Source organism: Ahaetulla prasina, chromosome 4, assembly GCF_028640845.1.
Source record: "Ahaetulla prasina isolate Xishuangbanna chromosome 4, ASM2864084v1, whole genome shotgun sequence".
Classification (NCBI taxonomy): Eukaryota; Metazoa; Chordata; class Lepidosauria; order Squamata; family Colubridae; genus Ahaetulla; species Ahaetulla prasina.
In genome coordinates, this window is record NC_080542.1 from 124325327 (window position 1) to 124336684 (window position 11358).

Genomic DNA, 11358 nt, shown 5'->3' on the forward strand with positions numbered 1-11358 from the left:
CTTCTATCTGCCTAATAGAATTGGAAATGGTGGAGTCCCTTGAGATCTTGTCCATGAAGGAATGTCTGGGTTGTTTTTTTTAAACAGTGTTCTTTGTATGATTAGATTAGTTCCCATCATATTTTTTTCATAAAGTCATTAAAGCCTGGCTTTTCCAGAAAGTCTAATAATCATTTGGCAATGAAGGGACCCTCCCTACTACAAATTGAATGTTACAACTTTCTTTGGTGAAGAATTGTTGCTTCAGGTTTATTTGATTGATGGTTGGCTGACTTTTATTTTAACATTGTGGAGATGGAAATGGTTTCTGTGGTAAATTATTCTGCGGCTTATTGAATCAAGTAACATATAAACTATAGTTAATAAATAAAATATTGCTGTAAGTCTAGAGAATTGGGCATTTGGCTTTGAAGAGAGGCTTGCAAATTTGAATCTTGTCCTCAAATTTTTTAATGTTTATTTTGGTTAATATTAAAAGAACAGGATACTGTTGTCTTATCATTATTGAACAACTTATCATCATAATGTTTACTGTAATTTCTGTTGTTTTCATTATAGGAATTAAGATCACCAGACTAGAGAAGAAGAAAAACAAGATATAGTCAACATTATAAAGGCACTATTATCCGCTTCCTTTCTTGGATTTCAATCAAAAGAAAAATTATGCTGACAAGATCTGGTTCCCCACTCCTTCTCAGTTTATTTAAAGTACTGCACGTATTTCGATACATTGTGATTTGAGAGACATTTGTGAAGATTAAGCTATTTGCTTTATTGATGTGTGGCATAATTGGCTTTTTTCCCCTCAGTCTTTTGTGTTTGATTTTATTGCTTTTTCTTCGCTGCAGTATAAATACTTTTGTGAAAATATTTAAGTTTCACCAGCAATGTCTTAAATATAGTAAGGCAACACCTTTGGTGTTCATAACTTCCTTTATATTATCTGTAGCTAAAAGGCAGACATGGCATGAAACAATGTATGTATTCATTGGGAAGTTCCACTCATTTCACATTCATCAAAATTTATAAACTGAAACAGATTACAGGTTGGTTGTGACAGTCAGTGTCTTATAACTTTGCTCATTTTTTTACTGCTAGTAAACGTAATATTCTTTAATTTAACTATGGCAATAAATGCATCTTAGCTAGAACTTGGGTACTCTGCTTATGTTGAATAAAGTGGCATAAATGGATTTATATATATATATATATATATATATATATATATATATATATATATATATATATATATATATATATATATATATATATATATATATATACACACACACACACACACACATATATATATAAATTTTCAGATACTTTAAACCCTTGTGAGAAAAGGGGCTTATTGTTCTACTGTTTTTGTGATTATAGTTCAACTTGTTCATATGTCTTGCTTCAACAATATTTTCTAAGAAGGAAACTAGAAAAAATGAAGGTAAAAATGAGTTTACATTTGGAAAAGCACTATGACAGTGCTGAGTGACACTATGACTAGTTGCTGAATGAGCCATTAAAAATATTAGCCTTGAATATCTATCCAAATTCAAAATACTTTCTTTTTATAACCAAAGGACTCTTCAAGTTATTTTTCTAAGATATTAAGATGGTAGGGAGAAAAGCACTATATTATGCATCTTCATACAGCTGATTTTCCTGTGTAATTTGCAAATCGTTAATAAGGGATTACTATTCTCCCTGCCTTAAAAGAAGGTGGAAGGGAAATGGAACTAATGACAGCAGTAGTTGGAATGCCTTCTACATACCACCCCTAACATGACTAGTACAATGTTATTATAGATGGGGGAAAATAAATTCCCCTGAAATAAAAGAAAATTACATTATTCCAAAGTATAACAGATATTTAAGAAATTCATTCATTCATTCATCCATTCATTCATATGAATTCGATTATGGCATCTTAATGCTTTTATAAATAAAAGCTGGAAAACAGGGATACGTTTTATAGTTTGCATTTGCTTTGTAAACTGAAAGCATCTTATTACTGGGATCTAGCGAATACTTGATTTTGCAAAATAATAATTTTTAATGCAAAGGAACTTTTGTCAGTATGGTTTTATTATTAACTATTCCCAACAATTATATATAAATTAAAATAAATTTTCTGTCCTGCCTGAATCAGCTTTGCCACCTTTATTTAAAACTTTATATCCATGGAAACAATAACCACAAAATCCAATGAAACATTTTGAACTTAAAAAAAATGCCTTAATCTTTATTTTGTTTTCAAATTTGGTCATATATTCACTTGGCTATTTCAAGGTGACCTGTCTAAAACAATCTCAGCACTATAAAAAAAATGGAATAGGAAAGAAAATTTGAGAATTAAACAAAACTATCAAATGAAGATAGATTTCTGTAAATTTCTGTAATAGCTTAAAGAACAATGGAAACCATTTCTCTTCATGTTAAAACATATGATGGTTTCATATAAAAAGTAACTCACTGATTTATTTTCTTCAATAGGCTAAATGCTTAGCACCTTATTATTCACAATAAATCAAATGTTTTGGATCTATGCTTAGATTTTCTGAGATTCTTTCAAAAATAGTTGATGACGCCCTTGAACATATTGGCCAATGACATTAAAGAGCTGCGGTGGCTCAATGGTTAGCAGGCAGTACTGCAGGCTACTTCTCCTGACTGCTGGTTGCTGCAATTTGGCAGTTCAAATCTCACCAGGCTCAAGGTTGACTCAGCCTTCTATCCTTCTGAGGTTGGTAAAATGAGGACCCAGATTGTTGGGGGCAATATGCTGACTTTGTAAACCACTTAGAGAGGGCTGTAAAGCACTGTGAAGTGGTATATAAATCTAAATGCTATTGCTATTGCTATCAGCTCTTACGGATTGAAAATAATTAATGAATTTCATTTCTAATATAAGTTCTTGATTTAAAAGGATTGGAGGGGGTGGTTAGAATTGGGAGGCTGGAAGTCCATCTCTTAGAGTAGATTAATTTGTAATTCAATTTCTACTCTTAATTAACCAATTTTTTTTGTGGGAGCAGCTGTTTAAGCTACAAATCTGTGTACTTTGGAATGGGCCTCGATATCCAACCAAGAAACGTATGAAAAACAAAAAGAGGAATCATTGGTGGCTCTTTTTGCAATCTTCCCCGAAGCACAATGACAACCCTTAGAAGTTAGCACAACTAAAGCAATCTACAGAAAATAAATCACAATTTATTTGAGGTGATTTTTTCAAAACTCAACAGAAGGCAAGATTTTGGAATAATAATACATGGAAGATGATATGTATAAAACACATTCAAATTTAGAATCCATACATTTTTCAGTATCAGATCTATTTTATTTGCCCCTGTTCTTTTCTATAGAATCCATATTGAATCCAGTGTTATTGTCTTTAGTATCAGTCCACATTTATACACTAAAAAGAAAATGATGCACTAGCAAAGTACCCTGTATTTTGTTTCTTAAAGTTACTGTATGATTTTCCTTAAGGTACTAAAATTGTGGGAGATCATCAATTACTTGAAGTGGATAAATATCAGTTAGCTAGGTTTTATTATAGTTCTAATTTTAGTGATAGTGGTGAAGAATTATCACTGGAATGTAAATAAAAGTATGTACCTACCATATAATGCAATCTCCAACATTGTGCAGTGCAATCATGAAACTGCGTTGGGGAGTGGGAGAAATCAGTGTTCTTATCTCTTCCAATTTATGATTTGGCAAATAGTAATTATGCAATTTTATTTTCACCTCTGTTCTCTTTTAGCGCATGATAGAAACTTGCACAAGTTTTATCCTAAAGTACCTTCCAGGTTATGCTCAAAATATGGATACCTCTTTCATCCTGCCCTACATAGCCATTTCATCACTCTGATTCCTTTGCAGATCAGTTTAGGCCCGTGATGACAAACCTATGGCATGTGTGCCAGAGGTGGCATGCAGAGCCCTCTCTGCTGGCACACGTGCTGTTGCCCCAGGTTTGATCTCTGTGGTGTTTCTTTCGTGAGCTTCTGTTTCCCTGCAAACGAGGAAACAGAAGCTCACAAAAGAAGATCTTATCTCTTGCCGCGCTGCCGGTGTTGGGATGCCCCGCCTTCCGCCAGCCAGCTGGTCTTTGGTTTTCTGCTGTGCATGCGCACGTGCATGTCCGCACATGTGCTTGTGCATGTGCACAATTGCACACTCATACACCTTTCAGTTTGGGTATGCACATGCACAGTTTGGGCATTCGGTGGATAAAAGGTTCGCCATTACTGGTTTAGGCAAAATCATGTAACTCTTATGTTGGAGATAAAGGCAATTCTGAATGGTTCTGAACAATGCATAACAAGGGATTTTATATTTTGCAGCTACTTCCACTGTGATTCTGCATGGATTTTGCATCTAACGCTTGTGCTTTTGACTACAATAGGAATGGATTCTAACTCTAAAAGATCCTGCCATATCATTTGTACTTCCTGTTTTCTCTGATTATGTAATGCTTATGACAACTCTGAGCTTTCAGAATTTCAATAAAGCCAAAACCTAATGCAGTTTCTATCCCTTTTCAGGTACTTCAAATTCAAGATTGCATATTTTTAATTTTCCATGTATGTGTTAATTGTGATCTGGTATATATGTTACTGAGGGACGCGGTGGCTCGGGCTATGACGTTGAGCTTGTCGGTCGAAAGGTCGCCAGCTCGGCAGTTCGAATCCCTAGTGCTGCCGTGCAACGGGGTGAGCTCCCATTACTTGTCCCAGCTTCTGCCAACCTAGCAGTTTCAAAAGCACGTAAAAATGCAAGTAGAAAAAATAGGGACCACCTTTGGTGGGAAGGTAACAGCGTTCCATGCGCCTTTGGGGTTGAGTCATGCTGGCCACATGACCACGGAGATGTCTTCGGACAGCGCTGGCTCTTCGGCTTTGAAACGGAGATGAGCACCGCCCCCTAGAGTCAGCAACGACTAGCATGTATGTGCGAGGCAAACCTTTACCTTTACCTATATATGTTACTGAAATAATGTTCCCATAATTGGGTTCCCTATTTTTCTAATAAGACTTCAATGATTAATTGGATGGAGACTTAGCCCATTTGTAAATACCACCTATGAAGTCCAACCATTCCACATAATAGTTTGAAGTGCTGTTGGAATGGCTAGGAAATTAGTAGTGGAATATGGAAGCATGGAAAAAAACAACCATGCAGCATTGGACTTCTGTGATTGGTATTAGAAGAAAAAATGCTTTTCAATTACATCCAATTCTTTTAATTAAACTCCTCCTTATTTTAGAAAGCTTCTCAATGAGAAGAGAGGGAATACTTTTGAAACCTAAGAAGAGAAAATGAACACCTCATAATGAAAGATAAGAGGAACTCCAGTATTTGAAGAATGTAGAAATAGCGATAGAAAATTGGTCTACAGGGTTTTTGTTACCAATGTTACATTGGAAAATTGGTTCAATAGGATTCCCATTTGAACAGCTCAAATATGCAGAGCACCTGGGTCATTGCAAATAATGTGTGCTTTGTCTCTTAGGAATAAGGTTAAACAAGCACAGGAAATATATAACAATGGTTGGGGAGGCTTTGGACCCGTCTTGCTTTCAATGTGAATGACCTTTGAATAGACATTTCCAATTTTTTTGATTAATTAAAGAGAAGTGTTGCGCTTCTCAACAGTGAAGGCAATGTGATCTTTTGAATGTGTGCAAACCCATGCACATAAATGTATGGTGAATATAGAGTATGTATTTCCCAAAAATATATTATTATTGTTTTTCTAAAGTAATAGAATAAATGACATTTGGACTGTACAGATTCATGTGGAATATGGAGACCATATAAATAGAATTACATTCCATTCTTCACCAAATCATGACACAAATCTTTCTCTCTTTTTTTTGACCAAAAGGTATAGAGGCACTTATCTATGTTATTGCCTTGCAATATTTTTTAAAGCAAAAATTGAAAGATTGCATTAAGATATTCCCTAAATGTGGTCTCAGAACATGCAGTTCTGCAGCGCTACCTACAAAATTTCCCTAGTTGGGATTCTTTATACAAGGCACAAAAAGATGCTCTTTTTAACAGGGATTTGTTAATCAAACAATATTAATATTAAGTATGTATACATAATATAGCCACATGCTTTAATGACAGCTTAGTCAGCAGTATGGTTAAGTAAATGTTACATTGTATTCAATGTGTAATTTGTCTTACTATAAACAATGTATGGTTTGTCAAGTGTCAATTGTTTTCATTTAATATGATATTTAATAAAGTGTAACAGGATTTAATGTTCCATGTGATTTTTTAAAAAAAAACCATGATAATTCTGAGGGTGGGTTTTTTTTTTAATGAAAATGTTCTTATGCTACTATAATAAAAAAAGATTCTTGGCAGCTTACATAGAAGAGATATGAATTAAAATATATATGGCAAAAATGAAGCAACTACTAACAATACAAAAGCATATACAAAACTATACAATATGAAACAAAAAGTGTGACAATACAAAACTATACAATAGGAAACAAACATAATTAATCGTAGAGATGGCAACCTACACATTAAGGAAAAGTTTTTAAAACAATTTGCTTTCAAGATCTTCCAAAAGATCCGCAAAGAGAGAACCAGACTGATCTTCCCCATGCCAGAGGCGCTAGAAATTGGCAGCATATAAATTTTGTAAATTATAATTACCATCACCATAATCATCTCCATAATAAGACTCTTCCACCAGATTGACACTACTACAGAAAAGTTGTATCACCTCACTTCAACCCCTTCCTTTCAAACTGCCCCAAAGGACAGGATTTGCAAAAGTTTCTCCTTGGGAGATCTAACTGGTGAGATAAGATATTCACAATAGGCAGTGTTCCTGAAGATATCTACAGTCTTCTAACATGCAGATCCTGCTAGAATGGTCTATATTCTCAATGCAAGGAGCCTTAAAAGATGGGGCTGCTGTATTTTTGACCAACTGTAGTTTTTCAGTATCTTTAAAAGCAATCCAAGTAGGGTGCATTACAGTAATCTAACTGGAAGGTGATATGGGCATGACTTAAGGTTCTTCTGTTCCAGGAAGACCACACCTATTGGAGCTAGCTATTAGCCCCTCTGGCCACAGCTTCTACTTCCTGACCCAATAGAACTCATGAGTCTAGAAGGATCCTCAAGTCTGAATCTGTTCCCTGATGCATAGTACCTGCCCATCAAGGAATATCTCCAGTGACCGAGGACTATGATGTAGCAACAGAAACTTTATTTTCCCAAGGATTCAATTTCAGTCCATTCTGCCATCTGGGCACTGACAGCTTTCCCACCCTCCATAGCCTGGGGAGATGTTGTAAAATTGAATATCTTCAGTGCATAGATGATCTAACTTATTTGAAGACTACTATGAAAGGTAGAAAGCAAAAGAAGTATTCTTAATGTTTCTTTTTAATTGAGAAAAATAATTTAAGTGCATATAGTAAAGCATAATATTTGGATTTATATGATAAATCCCATTACATCAAATTAAAGAATTATCAATGACTAAGCACAAATATATTCCTAAGAACACGGGTTTTTAACCAAAGGGATATTCTGATTTCAATTTGTTTCTTACTAAGAATCTTCCTACCCTATTTATTCCCAAGTGGCCTGGTTGATAGCAAACCATGTCATCTATGAATTGAAGTTAGCTATCAGAGCTTTGGTCCTCCCCCCAAAAAAGCTAACACTCAGCTTTTCAGAATAATGCCCACCACTGTCAGTCCTACCAGAGTGATCCACATTGTAGCAAAACAGTCTGATACCACTAATGGGAATTTGTACTAGGGCATTAATTTTGAGAAGCTTATACTGTATATTGTTTGCTGCATAGAAAATGAGAAAAAATAAAAGGTACAAATCAGGACACTAGGATGAGCCTTTTTATTTGTAAAAAAGCATGCACACGGCACGCACACATTATGGCCAAATACTTATCATTCATTTTCCTTATGAATAATGTTTGTATCAAGTTTATTGGTAGTTATTCATGCTAAGCACCGTGGTCAAAGAGACAAGTTCCATCATGGATTTTTCTCAGAGATTCCAAGTAGCATATGCTATTTCTCAAAAATAGACAGAGATTTGAGATTATCTGGGCACCTAATATTATTATTCTTGTTAGGTTTTCAAAGGCAAAAATGTAATTGGAGAGGACAGCAGAAGAAATCTTCTTTAACTAGTGGGCACCACAAGTCTTTGTGATGTAGGGACCATACTCTCCTTGTATTCTGCTGTAAACTTTGATGCTCAGATTTAGTGCAGCTTAACTCTATTTTTATACATCCTTATCATAAAATGTAAAAAGATTAACAGTGAATGGCATCCTTCCTTGTGTTCAGTTCTGGTGGAAATTGTGGCTGAAGACAAAAGAGGATGCTCAAATTCAACACAGCCACTTGCTATGTGCTTCGCTGCAATGCCAAAAAGTTCAAGTAAAAGGCTTTTGTTTATGACTGCACTACTTCAAATTCAGGTGGATTTCAGTTTCCTTGGGTTATTGCCAGCAAAAAACTTTTCCTGCACTTGCTAGGTAATCTCCAACAATAGTAAAATTCTAACTTTCAGAAGTGCTGATATTAGCACCGAAGCAAAAATATGACAAAGTTTTTATAGAACTGAGGCGGGAATGAAATCCAGACAACAATTGAGGTCCTTAAAAAGGATACAGGAGCAGACCTGCATCAGTTCTGCCTCTTATCTACTTGTGCAAGATGCTGTGACATCTCTGCCTATAAAGTTAGTCCTCACTTACTGACCAACTTGTTCAGCATGACAATACTGAAATATAATATAAACAGAGGCGTAGAATCAAAATTATGTGAAGTATTAGTATCCGCTTTATAAAGCCTTAGTCTGGCCACACCTGGAATATGGCATTCAGTTTTGGTCACCACATTACAAAAAAGATGTTGAAACTTTTGAAAAAGTACAGACAAGAGCAACTCGGGGGATTAAAGGCCTGGAGACTGAAATATATTAAGAATGGTTGCAGGAATTGGTTATGGCCAGTTATGGCAGTATTTGAGCTGCCATAAAGAAGAGAGGGTCAACTTATTTTCCAAAGCATCAGAAGGCAAGACAAGAAACAATAGATGAAAACCAATCGAGAGAAGCAACCTGGAATTAAGGAGAAACTTCTTAACAGTAAGGACAATTAACCAGTGGAACAGCTTGCCTACAGAAGTAGGGGCTTCATCTCTGGAAGTTTTTAAGGAAAGACTAGTCAGCCACCTATTTGAAGTGGTATAAGGTCTCCTGCTTGAACGGGGCTGGACTAGAAGACCTCCAAGATCCCTTCCAGCTCTATTCTGCTGAAACATTCAGACTTACATCAAGTGCCTTTTTGCTCAGTTTTATAATCAACTGAGATAAAGGGTCTCCAATTCTCACTTACCTGCTGGTGCACCAGATGTGGGCCTTGACACTGCAGCTTAAAATGCAACTCAGTAGTAGTAAAGTTTTAAGCACAGAACTGAGAAAACAACCATCTTCTTCCTTGCATAATTATGCATAATCTTCTACCAGTGGCACAGCCGTCCTTACACTCAAGATAACAGTAACAGACTTGGAAGGGACCTTGGAGGTCATTTAGTCCAACCCCTGTTCACGCAGGAGACTTATACTAGGGATTTGAACTGCTGAACTGCTGAGCTTTCTGATCAACAAGTCAGCATCTTAGCCACTGAACCACCTAGCCAGGTTAGCCAGATCTTGCAGAACTCAGTCAAGGGCCTCTGGTGGCTCAGCAGACTGTCTGTTATTAACACAGCTGCTTGCAATTACTGCAGGTTCAAGTCCCACCAGGCCCAAGGTTGACTCAGCCTTCCATCCTTTATAAGGTAGATAAAATGAGGACCCAGATTGTTGGGGGCAATAAAAGTTGACTGTATATAATATACAAATGGATGAAGACTATTGCTTGACATAGTGTAAGCCGCCCTGAGTCTTCGGAGAAGGGCGGGATATAAATTCAAATTTAAAAAAAAAAAGAGCTCCCCAAATACTTGTTTACATGTGTCTACATGGAGGAAGGTGTGCATGGAGACATCTCATTGTCCCAGGCCCAGAGTTCTTCAACATTTTTATAAGTGTCTTATATGAAGAAGAAAATGATCATCGAATTTACAAATGATGCAAAACTGGAAGAAGGAGCTTCTAACAGTTCAAAAGAGAAGCTAAACATCAAATGGATCTTGATAGACTTCAACATTGGAGCCTATTCAACAAAATGCTATTAAAAATGCTAAGGAAAAAAAGTTAGGTTCTGCATGTAGCTTTAAAAAACAGGTGCACAGGAGCTTGGAACTTCAGGCCAAACACGATGCATTTGAATAGACTGTATTGTGGAGAAGTATCCAGTTTAATCCTACTTTTTTATTATATACACTTATTGCCAACAATTTTGGATTAAATAAAAGAAAATTAGAAATTCTACCTCTCTCGACATTGTATTAAATTAAGGGTGACAATATTTTATTTGTTTTTCTAAATTGAACTCAGCCCAATTACTTTATTGTGCAGTATTTTGTGAAAAGCCAGAAATAAATGAATTCTATACACAATGAAGTCAAGTGTGTACAGTATGAATGTGACACGCCTGCAATGGGGCTATATGTTATCTATTTTATAAAGTTGTTATAATATGTATGAAGTGCTTAAGATACCTGAAAGCGCATAAATAATATTGCATTTTTGCAATTAAGAATTCTAAACTACATGTATTTATTGGCCAAGAGAAGCCAATTAATGTATTCTTAAATTAGCTTTTGTGTTACATAAGGAACAACCAAGGTTCAGTTCCTGGCTGAGTCAGGAAGGTCAATGGATAACTCTAGGCTTGTCATTCACTCTCAGCCTTGTCTTAACTTTTCCATAAATGCATACTTTAGTTTTTGTCATGTTTTCCCTATTTGCTGTACTAACTGATAAGATTATGTGGCTCAGGTAATGATACAATGGAACGAGGCAAAAAGAGAGTTAACCAACTTTTTAAGCATATATCTTCAGTATTTGTCCTTCCTGTAAATTTGCACACAAACACAAAAAGGGTTTGTACTAAAGAATTTCAAACAGAACAAGTCATTCTGGTATGCAGGGCAAAGAGCTTTCTTTTGCCCAAAGGCAGGAAACACTGTGCAGAAACTAAATTGTGAACAATCAAGCCAGTGTTTCCAGAATAAGGGTCATCACAAAGAAAATACGGAGATATGTACGAGTTTTCAGAATCCAGTCCCCGAATTTCCAACAATGGCATGCAAACAAGCTGTGCATTTTAACAGTCCTAAGTAAGTTGATGGTTTGTGCCCAATTGGGCATTTGGGAATTGCCTGTTGACCG

At 35.8% G+C, this 11358-nt stretch overlaps 1 protein-coding gene across 4 annotated transcripts in view; it reads left to right on the forward strand.

The window, feature by feature from the left end:
- Nucleotides 1-6273, forward strand: part of CDK14 (cyclin dependent kinase 14) — a 263918-nt gene extending 257645 nt beyond the window's left edge. For all 4 annotated transcript variants that reach the window (XM_058183801.1, XM_058183802.1, XM_058183803.1 and 1 more), the window contains one exon: nt 559-6273. Coding sequence is in view for 1 of the 4 variants with exons in the window: in XM_058183802.1 (XP_058039785.1) it covers nt 559-602 (44 nt within the window). In the remaining 3 variants the exon portion in view is untranslated. The remainder of the gene's footprint in view (nt 1-558) is intronic.
- Nucleotides 6274-11358: the final 5085 nt, after the last annotated feature.